The sequence below is a fragment of the Periplaneta americana genome, chromosome 2 (genome assembly GCF_040183065.1).
Source record: "Periplaneta americana isolate PAMFEO1 chromosome 2, P.americana_PAMFEO1_priV1, whole genome shotgun sequence".
Taxonomy (NCBI): Eukaryota; Metazoa; Arthropoda; class Insecta; order Blattodea; family Blattidae; genus Periplaneta; species Periplaneta americana.
Window position 1 is genome coordinate 44,701,086 of NC_091118.1, and position 16,369 is coordinate 44,717,454.

The 16,369-nt window shown below is 36.0% G+C and overlaps 1 protein-coding gene across 2 annotated transcripts in view; it reads right to left on the reverse strand.

Moving 5' to 3' along the window:
* The window catches only part of LOC138693065 (NFX1-type zinc finger-containing protein 1-like), a 129,432-nt gene extending 113,374 nt beyond the window's left edge, over nt 1-16,058 (reverse strand). For both annotated transcript variants that reach the window (XM_069816638.1, XM_069816647.1), the window contains exons 1-4: nt 15,918-16,058; nt 5,621-7,221; nt 2,323-2,482; nt 472-724 (exon numbers count right to left, since the gene is read on the reverse strand). In XM_069816638.1, coding sequence (XP_069672739.1) covers nt 472-724; nt 2,323-2,482; nt 5,621-7,146 — 1,939 coding nt within the window. In that variant the 5' untranslated portion in view covers nt 7,147-7,221; nt 15,918-16,058. The remainder of the gene's footprint in view (nt 1-471; nt 725-2,322; nt 2,483-5,620; nt 7,222-15,917) is intronic.
* Nucleotides 16,059-16,369: the final 311 nt, after the last annotated feature.

The following is a 16,369-nucleotide window of genomic DNA, read 5'->3' on the forward strand; positions in this document are numbered from 1 at the left end:
TACGTCCCTGTGTGTAGTACAAAACAAATATGTGTTGTGTAAATGGTGGCTATTTGAAAAGCAATAATTAGTTCATCTACCAATCAGGTTAACAGGTGAGTCATAATTTTATTATATCAGTATCAACTTATTTTGTTAATTCTGTCTGTAAATTGGTCTACACAATGACTTCATATGAGAGAATGTCACGTAACCACCTTTAGTTAAAAAAAAAAAAAAAAAAAAAAAAACTGAATTTGTTACGCTGAAGAAATTGCTACATAAGGGGAAAATTTTTAGAAATATTACAGTTATGTTAGTACAATAAATAAAACTTGACAAAATCAATAAGCTAAAAAAAATTCTTAATAGGACAATTTTTCGATAAAATTTTAATCTCATTACACTACTTTTTGGTGTAAAGATTTGGTTTCAACAGAAGTATCCTAATGGTTTACATATAGCGATTATCAACACTTCTAAATTTCTTACCTTGTATGACAACAAATTCCCTAGTCAATGCAAATCTGAAGGCTCGATACTGCGAATCATCCAAACCTAGCTGTTCAGCTGATGGCCATGAGTCAAGTGAGAGCACTGGGAAATTGAAGCCAGGTTCCACTTCGTAATTAGCTCCAGGATTATCCGCAAGATATGCAGGAGCCTGGCCTTCAATGATCGCGTCAACCAAGTAGCGCTTCATAGGAAATGTACATTCTCTCATCTGCTTCAGAGCATTCAAAACCTAAACAAAGTCAAGAAAAGAAATAGAATTAAAGTCAATTCTGGATTCACAGACTGGCTTCCAAATTTAAAAAAAATAAAATAATTGAATTGGTGAGTCGTGGAAGGAACCAACTACAGCTTGTGTGGTTTTCGGTAAATTGAAAAAAAAAAGTGTCAGAAGGTTAAATATTTTATGTTTGCGTTTATTTTATTTTTCAGACTTATAAATAAAGGGTCACTGATGATAAAAACTGAATATAAATTATAATTTTGTACTTTATTGTAGTTAGAGAAATAAATGAATGTATTGTAGTTGGTTCCTTTCAATTTTACATGGAAGTATCAGATTGGCACTTCTGATTATTTTATTGTTATTTTTGCAAATATAAATTTAAATTGCTAGCTCTGAAATAATAACTGGGCATAATACTAAACAGATTAAATATTATTACAGTAGAGCATCGTTTATCCAAAACAATTGGGGATGGGGGTGTTCAGATAACTGATTTTTCGTATAACCAATCATTTACGAAAACAAACTGTACCAGTGTCATAGAAGCAGTATGAAACAAAGAAACACTGATATTAAACACAAAACTGTACATACATATTTTGTATCACACGTCTTTCAAATAAAACAGAGAACTGACTAGCCTAGTTTGACACATTCAAAATGGCCATTAAAATAGGCTTACAGTTTAGGAAAAGAAGTCCATTTCTTTTTTTTGCTTCAGAGCTGAGACTCGGTTTTTTTTTTTTTTTGTAGCCAAATCTCGCAAACAGTGCTAGCGAAACTTCTACATGGCACGCACGCAAATTTTAATTTGCCGACTGGAATGTTTTCGGTTAACCGATGTTTTGGTTGATTGGTATTCGGATAATCGATGCTCTACTGTATCATCATTAAAGTCATTACAGAAATAAATGAATGTATTGTACTTAGTTCCTTTCAACTCTACAATTGGCACTTAAGTTTACTTTATTGTTCTTCTGTCTGATACTGAGAAGCATTCAGAAATGTGCTTGAATCGCAGAAATTCCATCACGATCCTTAAATATTTACGTGTAAAATGTTATTGAAACAAAATCAAAGCTTCTAGGGACAAAATTAATTTCCGCAGACAAAAACGGGGACATTTGCTCCCGAGGGACTGTCTCTGGAAATCGGGGAGTCTGGTCAGCCTACACAATACAGAAGTGCAAACATTGTATTCCTCACCTAACATAATTAGGAACATTAAATCCAGACGTTTGAGATGGGTAGGGCTTGTGGCACATATGGATGAATCCAGAAAGGCCGGAAGGAAAAAGATCTTTGGGGAGACTGAGACGTAGATGGGAGGATAAAATTAAAATGGATTTGAAGGAGGTGGGATATGAAGGAACTGGATTAATTTTGCTGAGGATAGGGACTGATGGCGGGCTTATGTGAGGGCGGCAATGAATCTCCGGGTTCCTTAAAAGCTGTAAGTAAGTATTAATTTTTAGCACCATGTTTTTGATTAGCACTATTCTCACTGCTCAGTTGAGTATGAATAAGCTTGTTCATTGACTGGGGGACGTTCATGTAGAATTATCAGTTAAGTTTCAAGGATTTTGAAAGTATTCCATACGTACCTGAAAATATGGCTCGAAGTACACTTCAGACTCTGCCATGACGTACTCTTTCCTGAACAAGTCTTCACGAACCTGAGATCCTACACAAAGTTCAACCACAATTCTACCACGACTCAAATCTTTTTCATCTCTTTCAACAACAGTTGCAAACATGATATTCCTGCAAATTGAACACAGTAACATCACACATAAATGTAAGATTGTGCCTTATATGATCAAGACATAAAGTAAAAAAGAAAGTACAGAATTCCAAAGCAACAAAAAATGCTAAATTAAAAAAAATTGTTTCATTCTTATATGAACTGATCATTTGTATAAGGTGCGGCAGTGGGATATGACGGTTTTTATGGCCATGTTGTGGGACACTCAGGACGAATTAAAAGAAAACACATATACTGGCAGTAATCTAGTACAATGTACATTTATAGGGATACCACTTTGTAAATGCAGTTGTAATGCGCATGCGCTAACCTCCCCTCCCACAGTTCTTGTTCATGGCGAACGCTGAGTTCGAAGGGAGTACAGTTGCGCCAAAGTGAAGTGAAGTGGTAGTATAAAATAAATAAATGAATACTAGTAATAGTGCTGTGTGTAACCAGAGTATTGGCATGTCTTTACGTGAGAAATATTGTTAGATCATAAACTCATTGATGAATATTCCCCCGAAAAATAGATTAAATTATGTGAGCATGTGCGGAAAATAGAGGACAAATATTTTGACCAGAAGTGTGCAGTTGAAGCGGAAGTAAAGAACGCAATCCAATAAGAGTCACGATAACAGCGGCCTAGTATCGCCAACTTAGGTTAAGACACGGATTCTGATTGGTGATCAACGTCGGGGAATGCACAGAGGGGAACACGCAGCGAGTGTGGGAGAAGGAAATGATTTAGGTTTCCGCCATAGCTGCCTTTTCTAAGTGGTCTAGCTATTGTACATTTATTATAATAAATGTACAGAATAACTAAGATGAAGTCTCTTGGTACTTAAAGATTCAATCACACTCCAAATAAATCACCTCAGATGATAAACTTGTTTAATGTAATCTCACTGTGCAGGCCTATCTTGTTTCTAAATAATCTATGTTAGTCTATTTAGTTTAATGTCTTGTAAACTGAAAATGTCTGTGCCTGTGTGCGTGCGCATGTGTCGGGGTGGGTGTGTGCGCATGCTTCAACTTTTGAATCTATCAATTTACAATTTTTACAGCATACACATAATATTTGCAGGTATATTTTGGTTTTTAGATTATCTTTCTACCTCAAACACGTCATTTTATAAATTTTTTTTAAGTTAAAAAATATTAAATTTAAGTTAATAATACCGGTATTTTAGGAACATTTTCCATAGAAATAATTTTCACTACAGGTTCATAAAAATTCAAGCATATTTACAATGCAGTTGACTATATATTTGCCGCCATTTTCATCACGTATATTTAGTGACTCCCAAGCTGCCCTTCACTGCATCGGTGACAAGTACAACCGTCACCCATTAGCGATAGAGGCAAGGGAATCACTTCAAAAGTACGCACAGCACATATGCCTCACTTGGGTCCGTGGACACAATGGTGTAAGAGGAAATGAAAGAGCTGATGAGCTAGCGAAAGCCGCAGCATCCAGCAACGAAACTCCGACATACAGTTTACAACGATATCATATATCAAGAAACAAATACGACAACAGACTCATCAAAACTGGAATACTAGATGGACGACATGCACAACTGGATCACTAACAAGAGACACCTACTTCCCAACAATCCACGACCGACTCAAAAGCCATCATTTCAAACCTACTTTCGTAACAACGCAGTTTCTTTCTTGGCATGGGAAATTTGGAACTTACTTCGACAGATTCAACATTCCAGCAGACATCGACTCTACATGCTCCTGCCGCGAAGACCTTCACAGTGTGAAACACCTTCTATTTGACTGTCCTATTATTGAAGCAAAGAGATTTCAAATAAAGACACATCTGGACTGCAACACCCAATACAGGACTCCACTATGTGAAGAAATCAAAAAACCTTGTTGCTACAGACAATTTATAGACTTGCTAAACTTTAACTTTAAAAGACTGTAGATACATATTTCACCATATCTGTGTAAAAATTAGTATAGATAATTAGTATACCATATAACAAAACTAAAACCCTAGCATACCACTTGGTGAATTAGGGTTCTTTTCCGCCGATATTTAATAATAATAATAATAATAATAATAATAATAATAATAATAATAATAATAATAAAAAAAATATTTTCCATCCTAAAAAAATACTTTAGAAACTTTTATATTTTTTCATACTGGTACTTGTCTGGCTGTATAATCCATAATAATTTTGATAACTGTATGAAAGTGGGCTATGCTTCTTCACTACCATATAAAATAGAAGTATGGAAAATTTCAGCCTCCTAACCCCAGTAGTTTCTGAGAAAAATGTTCCTAAATTAGTCCTACCCTTGTTTTTAACTTAAATTTAATTAATATTTTTTTCGCGTAATCTTTTTTTATAAAATTAAGTATATGAGTTGGAAAGATATTCTAAAAACCAAAATATATCTCCAAATATTACGTGTATTCTGTAAATTGATTGATTCAAAAGTTGTAGAGTAGGGCCTTGTAATTTATAATGACATTTCTTCAATTATTTCACTTATACACAACAGCCATACGCTCAGACTATCCACTAAGAGTTTTTAAAAAATAAAAGTTAACTTTACTTGTTCATATTTTCATTTTATATGCAATGTTACAAATTCTGGCACTGGCATATTCCAAAAGAACTGGAATTTTTGTATCACCGCCCATTGCCGTAGCTTCATCGTAGATTTCGTATATGTCCACCATTTTGTTCTTGTACAAGTAATGGCCTCTCTTCAATGCTATATACAGCAGCTCTGAGTTCATGTTCTGAAACATCTGCTACAGTGTGTACGACGGGGTCGTTCAACTCATCAATTGCTGTAGGTCTGTTCAAGAATGCACTTTCCTTCAGATAGCTCCACAACCAATAACCCATGCTAGGTTAACATCTGGTGATCTTGCAGGCCAAGTTACAGGAAAGTGCCTACCGATAACACGACCACCGGAACGATCAGAAACAAAACTCGTTATCATAGTGATGCAAAAAATCCCATTTATTATATAATAACTAATAGCCAGTGCCAGAATTTTTAAGATTGTATTTAAAATTAAGACAATATGAACAATTAAATTTACCTCTTACTCTTGGAAATCCTTTACTTAAAAGAAAAGTTAACTACTTAGACCTAAAAATTATCCAATTTCATTTTACCTGAAGTTATCTTGAGTGAAGCACAACAAAGATCCATACATAAATCTTTTAGAGTTCCTCCATTGCATTTTTTTCAAACGCTTATCAGGATCAATGTCAACAACAATACCAATTCTGTCACTTACTACTCTTGGACTCAAGAACATTACTTTCCTATATAACCTCACATTTGTAATTGGTTTTCTTCTGTGTAGGTTTTCTGACGCATTTTTCTTAACATAGTCACGAATTCCTTCTCTCATAGGACGTAAGAAATCTTCATGCAGAAGCCGAAACTGAATATCAAGATAATGCTCTACACTTTCGTATCTTCCACGAGTTAAATTCGGTCTCACAAATGGCCTCTCTGAAAAAATGTCTTCTGATGTTGGGATCAAATTAATTTCGCGAAAATCATTTGGTGGTGCCTCATAGGATTTTATTTCTGCTTCACTGCTTATTCTTGATTTATCTTGGTTTGTTTCTTCGTAAGTTTCAGTCAGCTGTGCTTGCAGACTTTCACACATTCTTTTTATGTCTTCTCTAATAGGCAAGTTTCCCAATTTTTCCATGCCTTTCATAGCCACCTCTACAAAAATAAGAACTTTCCTGAATCTTTCTGAAGCAGTAATGGGTACCAAGACCATGACACCTTTAGTAAAGGTAAGAACATTCAGAAGAAATTCATCGACATTAAATGCTTTGTTCTTGTATTCTTTTGTTGGGATACCAGTTAAGAAACTTCCAAGCTGATCCAGAAATTCTGTGTCACATGCTTCAATGAATATTTTCCTCTTATTTTCATTGAAATCAGCATCGCAAATTTTTGCTAGTAACTTCATAACTAAAACCATGAGATCTGGTTTTTCTTTCAATCGATCAACACCTTTTATCACACTGTGAAATCCACTATGACTGTTTGCCAATTTTGTAACAATTTCCAAACCATTTAGTTCAGATAAATCAATCATCCACTGAAGGTTATGAGGAACTCTGGCGAATTCTTTATTTATGTTTTCCTTGTCTGTAGATCCACGATTCTGATAATTAGATCCTCTGTCCAGACTTTGAAATCTTGGATGTCTCTGACCTCTTCTACCATTTCTGTTTGGACTAGATTGTCTAGAATTAGTCCCAGATGTGCTACCACTTCGGAATCTACCTTCATTTGTTCTACTGTGGTTTGGTCTATGTTTTATACCATTTGACTGCACAGAGTTAGAACCAGGTGCTTTTGGAATTGCACCCTGGTTTACTTTACGTGTCTCTGAGGACGGATTTCCAAAGTGAACTTGTGAGATACGTGGACGGTCATACATTGTTATCATTGCCTTTCCCACACCTCTTGATGGTCCCACACCTCTTGATGGTCCCACACCTCTTGATGATCCCACACCTCTTGATGGTGGACCTCGATTTTGAACTTGTGAGATACGTGGACGGTCATACGCTGTTACCATTGCCCTTTCCAGACCTCTTGATGGTGGATTTTGCCCAGTATTACGTAAAAGGGCTCTTGTAACTGCATTTGTTAATGAGTCCTCCATAATGAATGGAAAATGATGCAAACTTTGAGCTCACTCTAAATTAAGTCCAGACCATGGAAATATACAACCAGTTATCTGGAAAAGAAAGAAAAAAATAAATCAATAGTCGCACCAAGGTCTCACTGATAAATTAACTGTTATGCACTGGAATAACAAGTATGCTTATTCATTATGAATATATAGGAAAACTTGCAGATAATATTTCGATATCACTGTTCAGGAAAGCCAACATGACACAAACAAAATGAAGCAACAATGGGATGAAAATGGCTGTCAATACACATATATTAAATGTGTCAGAAATAAAGCATGCTCGCTTAAAACCAAAGAATCTAGCTTTGCTGTAAAAACATTGGTGTTCAATATTATTAATTTTAGCAAGTGTAGGGCAGATGTAGGGCTCACCAGGCTGAAGTATTTAAAAATTATATTAGATTTAAATCATGAAGAAACAATCGACCACTGACATAGCGAGCAAAATTCTGAAGAAAAAATGCTGGTATTGTTGGTTTCTAGTGACTATGGCCAATATTGAGTAAATCATTTACATTTCTGCTGACAGGTTGTTTTAAACTGACCGATGATTTTCGAAGCGATTATGAAGCTATCGTTTTCAGCATAATAACTAGGTTTATTTAGGGTCGGAGTCTGTTCATTCACTCTGCAACAACAGAGAATGGATTTTGCTTTGGGAAGTGTAAACTGATTTTAAATTTCTCAGTATTAAACAATAATTGAGGCGTTGGGTGCAGTAACAGCTTAAGTTGAAAACCCATATTTTAGAAAAACGTCTAAGTTTCAGAACAATGTAGAAATTTTATTAGTAGGCTACATATACTCGCATCATTCGTTTTGTATAATATTTTAGACTGTATAAATTATTCAAATCCAGTATCAGTTATAATTTAAACACAACCATTTTTAAACATCTGTAAACGATGTAAAACTTTATTGCATAGAAAGTCTGAGATTTCTTAAATTAGAGTACCTAGGCATTAAAACCAGCAGAAAATTGTTATTTCACTAACATACACGAACTTTATTGAATGAATAATAAGAAGTAATAGCACTTTAAGAATGAACAATGATGTTACGCAAGAAATCAAACAATGGGTCAAGATGGCCAATAGATGTTATTTTGGTCTGATTCAACATATGAAGAGTAACATATTATCAAGATCTGTGAAAGTCTCGTCATATAAGACCCTCATAAGACCAGTACTACTGTATGCCTGTGAAACGTGGACTATGAACAAAAATAATGAACAAATTCTCCAATGTTTTGAAAGAAAAATAATGCGCAGTGTGTGTGAGAGGGGTGTATGGAGGAAAAGGTATAACCAAGAATTGTATTCTCTTTATGAAGATGTGGAAGTCTCTAAATACATAATGTTAACCAGGCTAAGATGGGGAGGACACCTGATAAGGAAGGAAGAGGCAGAGATCCCAAAGAGAGTGATGCTACCACAGCCGGATGGGACAAGAAGGAAAGGAAGGCCGAGATCGAGATGGATTGGAGTGGATGGTGATGCCAGAGCTCTTGGAGTGAGAAATTGGAGGATGGTAGCTTTGGATCGCGATGGCTGGAGACGAGTCCTTCAGGAAGCCAAGACTCAGCAATGAGTTGTAGAGCTATTGATGATGTTGAATAGCACTTTAAGGCTTTTATCAAAATAATACACAATAAGAACTTTTAGCCAATAAACCTTTACATTTTTTACGGAAATATGTACTGTAGATACAAAATAACATTCGTTTTAAATTTCTAATAAGAAAAATTGAAGATGTATTAAGAAAATCAGTTCTGAAACTATGATACAGATGAAAACTCCTCTACTATAGTGTCAAATATTCTATTCAAGTTCAATAATTTTACTTTCAGGATGATTTCCATCCAGCACTGTTTCAGAATCCGAAATATTTTGAAGAGAACATACATTTTCTGATTTCAATAACGAAATAATATAATTTTTCTTTGATAATTTTAAGCCAGGACGAGGGGTTTTTTAGATTAAGCTCTTCTTTGGTGGTATATTACGTCTTACTGAAAAGTGAATGGCTGGAAAACAGTATTGCAAGTACATTATTTTGCCAAAGACCCTCAACATAATAACTTATTTTTGTATTGCGAATTTTGAACCTATTGAAGTAGCACAGCAATTCACATAATGAATTCTCCAGCCACTTAGAGTCAACGAAATGAAATACAATTTTTACAGTCAATAGAGAAGACATGAAGATTATGAAAATGTCATCGCCAGAATAACGACTTAAGTAGAGTTAAGCTGTTATTGCACCCAGTGTCTCAATTATGAATGTCATTTAAATATGTTACATGTGAGTTACAAGCAAATTTTCCAACTGATGTTCCCAAAAACTTGCCCCCCTCCCAACTTAAATTCTTGGGCTATGACACTGAAGATCATGGCGAAATCATAATATGTGAGACTATCACTGAATGAAAAGATCAAAACCATAAAAGGGAAAAAGACAAGCTCTCGGTATGGGAAATAATGATGCTGTTTAAGTGTGGCAAAACACAAATTTATGACACGCTTAAACAGAAAGATAAAATAATGAGTGGTTGAAAGGAAATGATACATTGAAAATGAAGACGAAGATAACAGGAAACGAAATCAACGAAATAGTGTGAGGGGTTTACCAATGCAAGGTGGGGGGGGGGGGACACATCATTGCTGCATCTCCAAAATCCGCTATGTGCATTAATTACCTGCATGATAAGTAATGAAATTATACCGAAAGTAGCTTTGAAAATCAAGGGGATTAAAAGTGATATGCTTTTCTCTTTCTCCTGAAAAATCTGTTTAAATGCATATAGCGGATTTTGGAGGTGCAGTGACAATATACAGTAATAACAAAAGTGCATTACCTATGTTCGCCAGTTGTGGGGGTTCACTATATGTCTGTAATAGTGATAATTTTATTATACAGGTTCGTAATACAATTTGAGATTTTACTAATTTTCTATAATGCGGAAACTTGTCCAATTCATTTCTAAATTGCATTGCATTCATCTTTCACATTTGTGGTGTTAAAGTGATTTGCCATTTTCAACTGGAGCGAGACACGAGAAAATTAAAATAGTAAAGGTTGTTGTTCTTCAGGTTGCGGACAGAGGAGACAGCCCCCATACATTTGAGGGTAACTGCGAATTGATTGAATAAGTAGTCACAGACAGCCGATAAGGGATGATCCTCCAGCTTGGGGGCTGGGCGAAGGGCTAACAACCCATCACAATATAAAAAACAGCTTGTTATGAAACCTCAACATAAGCCTCAGGATAGGACAGATTCTATGGTATGGCAAAGGAATAAGGTTATGAGATTTGGTACTTCGAATATCACGAGTTTTTTTATAGAACAGCAGGGGTAACATCAGTAGTAAAACAATTATATAGGTAAAGAATAGACTTTGTGGGAGTACAGGAGGTTAGGTTAGATGGGATGGCATATCACAAATAGGAGATTACTGTTGTACGATGAGGAAGAAACAACAATCATCAATTAGGAATAGGATTATTTATTTGTAAAAGAATAAAATCAGTATGGGAAATGCCTGTTATTATTCGGTTGAGAAGCTTTTGTCATCCAATCTGCTCCCAAAAAGGCTCAAAATTATAATTTATAAAATGGTTATTTTACCGGCTTTTATGTATGGTTGTGAATCTTGAGACTTTCACTTTGAGAGAGAACTAGAGGTTAAGGGTGATTCAGAATAGGGTACTTAGGAAAACATTTGGGCCTAAGAGGGATGAAGTTACAGGAGAATGGAGAAAGTTATAATATTGTATTCGTCACCTGACATAATTAGGAACATAAAATCCAGATGGAATGGGCAGGGCATGGAATGTAGAACGTATGGGCGAATCCAGAAACGCATATAGTGTGTTAGTTGGGAGGCCGGAGGGGGAAAAAAGACCTTTGGGGAGACCGAGCCGTAGATGGGAGGATAATAGTAAAATGGATTTGAGGGAGGGGCGCGCTTCCGAACAGGGGCAGCGGTATCTCCTCTAAGGTTAGAGCCCAGTTTAGGTGTGTGTGTGTGTGTGTATTAATCGAAAATTTGGGGCTAGAAAATATTGAGAATAGGACGCATGTTTATATGACATTTCTTCCCCCCCCCCCCCCGATTAATAAACACACACCGAAACTGGGCTCTAACCTCAGGGGAAATGCCGCTGCCCCTGTTCGGAAACGTGACCGTGTTATACATGCAGAAGTGAAGGATACTAACCCCATCTTACCAAAATGACGCCACTTGCATCGCACAAGTCTACACACTCGTAACACAACCTTTCTTCACAGGGGACCTCCGACAACAGAGCCAGCACACTGCCTGATGCCTCAGCTGAATCGAGTGCCAGACATAAAAGTTCCCGATAGACCGACCACTGGCAACAATTTTAAATTCGACGTTTTGTTACTGTTCAAAAGGGAACCATATTCTCTCTCCGTAAAATAGAATGTATGTAATTAGGTAGTATCTCGTAAGCAAATGCCTCAGTGCTTATCCATAATCCAACAGTGATCCTGTACAGTGTCGCCAATTCGATTCTTAAAAACTCGCTATGAAACAGTGTGCAGAAACCGCTAAATTGTTAAAACGGGATTGCCGCTGTGAGTGCAAAAAAATACCCCCTACATCTCTATATAAGCAATACAAATTTAATAAATTTTACCCTCTAAACTAACACTTAAAAACGCCAGATCTAGGGGGAAAACCGCTGAATTGGCAACGCTGACCCTGTAAGTAATCCAACAACAGCTGCTAATGCCATCTACCATGGCTTACGTCAGTCTACTAAAATGCAGAGAGGAAATAAAAACACTAGTATGTTCCCTGGCTCTAAATAGAAAATGTTTTGAGAAAATGTCTCATACAGCCAATCACAGCACCTTTAATGGATGTTCTTCCTAGTTCGTTTATAATAATTCTCCTCTGTGTGTGTGCATTTTATTCTCAATCAAATCACAACCTATTAATGACAGCCCAGGCACAATCCAGTTCCTCGGGTCTGTCTTTAACTTTTCCAGGAATTTAATGCTACAAATACCAGGCCATTGTTGGCCCTTGCTCTTTACAAAAGAAAATAAATATGGCTCGAATTATACACCACAGAGCTTTGTTGTTCTATGCCACGGGTGCATTGGTAAACAGAGAATGCGTGCGAACAAACTATGACCTCCGACAATTACGAAACTTTATTTTATTTAGGTTTAGTTATACAGGTTGATTCAGAACTTATGTTACAGAACAATATGGTAGACAGAAGGTACCAAAACGATTTTTCATTAGCAATGTTGTCCTATCTCGCACGGGTGCGGCGCTACACTTGTAGTGTTGTGCCTGTTTGCCATGTTGTGTTTGTTGTTGCTAGGTAGGTAGGTAGGTAGGTAGGTAGGTAGGTAGGTAGATAGATAGGTAGATAGATAGATAGATAGATAGATAGATAGATAGATAGATAGATAGATAGATAGATAGATAGATAGATAGATAGATAGATAGATAGATAGATAGATAGATAGATAGATAGATAGATATTGGGCATTGATGCGTGTTATCACAATGAAGTGGTGAACAGAAAATATCAAGTACCAGTACACATTAGTGTACCAGCATAGATACATTAGGTTTCTTTTAATTTAGCATAATGGTTAATTACGATGTACTGATTTTAAATTGACATATGTGTAAAAACGTTAGTTATAATGAAATATTTTCGAGACTATATTTTATAGCGTATATTGACTTTGACTTTCAACCATTCTCAAATCAATCAGTGACGATATATTGTTTTTTACGGTTCTTGGCTTGCATAGAAATGTGCGTTACCACTGAGCCATTTCGCTCGGTTATCACTGTTTTGTGCATTATGCGGCGAAAAAACGGTGACAGGCCTATATGTTTTAACTTGATTATTTAACAATGATGTATTAACTACTGGGTTATTTAGCGTTGATAAAATTGGTGATAGCGAGATGGTAGGCTATTTGGCGAGATGATGCCGAGGATTCGCCATTGATTACCTGACATTCGTCATACAGTTGAGGAAAATCTCGGAAGAAACCAATCAGATAATCAGCCCAAGCGGGAATCGAACTCACACCCGAGCGCAACTTCTGATCAGCAAGCAAACGCACTATCGCCTGAACTACTCCCGATATCATGTTCTAATTGTTATTCAAGGTAGAGCATCCACCAGCCAATGTAAACGAATATTGCTCACTCTTATCACTGCCAATGTGATGTTGTAAACCATTTTTGAACACTTTTATCACAGACAAAACACATCTCAATTTTTATTGCATTCTATATTATATGGAATTATCACTACATTAACACACTGATTAATGCACAAAACACACACTTACCGAACTAAATGTAATTATGAGCAGTGGAGGCAAAGATGCCCGTCATCACGTTCCACTTCTTCTACAGGTGTGAGTGTGTAGGTATTATATAACAGATTAGGTTAGATTTGGTTAAGTGTGTAGTATTATGTGAGAGGTTAGATTAGGTTCGATTAGGTGTATCCTATAGTATTATGTGAGAGGTTTAGGCGACACTGAAAACCCCTTAATTCCCTCCTACACATTACGTCACATTCAGAAAATATAACTGTGTTTTTCATTCACGCACGACGAATTTAGTATTAGCCTAGATCATGGGTATTAGTAAGGTATATATTTCGGGCCGGCTAACATATAGCTCTCCCAGTGATCACATCCAATTTCCACTATTAAATACAATACTATAAATACTGGTCATTTTCAAAGTATTTCAGCAATTTCCTCTAGTGGCTAGTTCATAGGGTGACCAACTTCTCATCACAAAAAATATGGGAGACTTGCTCACAACAAATTTTAGCGCAATTGTTTCGGATGTGAATCCATGATTCATTGACGGAATGGTGTATACAGTATTTATAATATAAGTCTGTAATTTTAATTGTAACAGAAATACGATTTACGCAGTCATAATATTGAGTAGGCTACAATAATATAATTTTTATGCTCGACCATGCCGAAATGTAGTAATTATACACCTGGTAGCAGTCCTTTAATGCATGTCATTAAAATTCAGGTGTTCTGGTGTTCAGCCAATGACAAGTCAGCTTTGTACCGTTATATCGATTATTCTCGGATATGCAATCGAAAGACAATTAGCGAAAAGTCACGGAGGCTGGAAATCCAATACTGTCGCAGAAGGTTATGTTCTGTTACTATAATAATTAGCGTTAATTGTAAATAATATTCAAATAAATTCAATTTGTCATCTCGTTTTTCAATTCTAAATCAATTTCCAGGTTATATCAGAGTAATCTTCATCTTATTCTCTGCCAAGGTCAATGACATTCGGCCTCGGAAAAAATCAATACTTTCGCGTCTGCGCACATCTCACAATTCAGGTCAGTTCGCACATAACCATAAGAAGACCTAATTTTAAATAATTTCAAGTTTGAAATATGGTCGAGCATAAAAAGTCGTATGAAATTTGCCTATAATGGTAATTAAGACGCTCGTATGAAAATTATGAAACTCGCTTGCGCTCGTTTCATAAACAATCATACTTGCGTCTTAATTACTACCATTATAGGCTCGTTGCATAATGTACTATTAAGTTGTTATGCAAACTGGGGAGAAAAAACTTTACAACCATAATGTGCATACAGTTACACGAAAGATTACAGAATTACTGAAACAAAATGTATTGATTGGTACCTACTAAACTATCGATATTAAGATATTTACATTAACTACCTCGCCTATTCCTGGCACAAAAAAAAAAAAAAAAAAAAAAAAAAAAAAAAAAAAATGAAATTTTCTCTCGAATTTTAAAATACATATAAATATGTTTCCCGAAAATACGTATTTTCACTCCAAACCAAATTTCAAGTAGGCTTATAGGCCTACAATATTAGACCTATGACACGAATTATTTGTTGAAATATTTATAATTTCGCTGTACGAACTTCAAATATATGCCACTCTAGATAAAATAATATAAAAAAAACATAAAATAAGCAAATCTATGCTAACCTAGCTCACCTACACTAACCTAACCTAACTTGACTTAAGCTAACCTAACCTGACCTAAGCTAACCTAACGGCCCCTTCTAATTTTACCTACCTCGTTACATCCAAATGATGACGTCAACGCCACTGCAGTGCAAAGTGGAACAACTCCATATACACAACTTAGAAAAAATAAATTAATTTAAATAAATTACCTTTCCTCAAGCCATATGTTCAAATATATTATATTAACACAAATGCGGAGACATAACAAATCTGTTCCACACAGAAATTAGCACATATAACCTATTTTTCATACCTTTTTTTCTCGAAATAAACTGAGATAGTTAATCTACATAATTTATTATATTAATACCAGTTTATATCCAACTATATTTTGCAGGTATTATTATTAGATCTACATTTAAAAATCGGCTATAATGATCGATAAAGAAGAATACGGGAGCCCGGAGGATCCAAAAATATTACCGGTAGCTCTAATACGGAAGTTCCCGGAAAATATGAGACAGTAGGTTAGCCAGCCCTACTATTATAGTTCATAAGTAACTTTCACCTAATTGTTTTGTAACAAAAGAAAAACCTCCATGACAAACTTATGTGCAAGTGAGATACATTAAACGCTGCATGTTGCGAACTAAAATGTCGTTACTAGCCACGAAGTGTAACAGATATTCAATATGGTAGAATGATAGATTGAAAGTAAAGTAACTTTACCTGAATCTTTTTTACGAAGCACACTCAGCAACTCATCCACCATGCATCAAAATAACAACTCTAGAATGATTTCAAGTCTAATCCATTCCAAACCAAAGTCAACTAACTAGTTTCACAGACACACACTTTCCTACAACAACCACTAACCCTGCAGACAATGAAAAGAACTTCGTGCCGACCGCATCACAAGGTCTCCTCGCACCGCACATTCCCCTCTCGGGATTTCCCCTCAACTATCGAGCAGCGAGAAGGTGGGTACACTAGCTCTCAAACTTCCGCTGCGTCAGACGAAGTTAAGCTACGGTTTCGCTACGACGATCTTCGTCGAACGAACATCGCCGACGTTTGAAATCGCCAGCGGTCATCGTCAGAGAGTGGTTTCTTTACTGGCGAACTCCGTAGATGGATAGTAAATTGTTTTATATAGTTGACCATGTCTGATCAGCTGATAA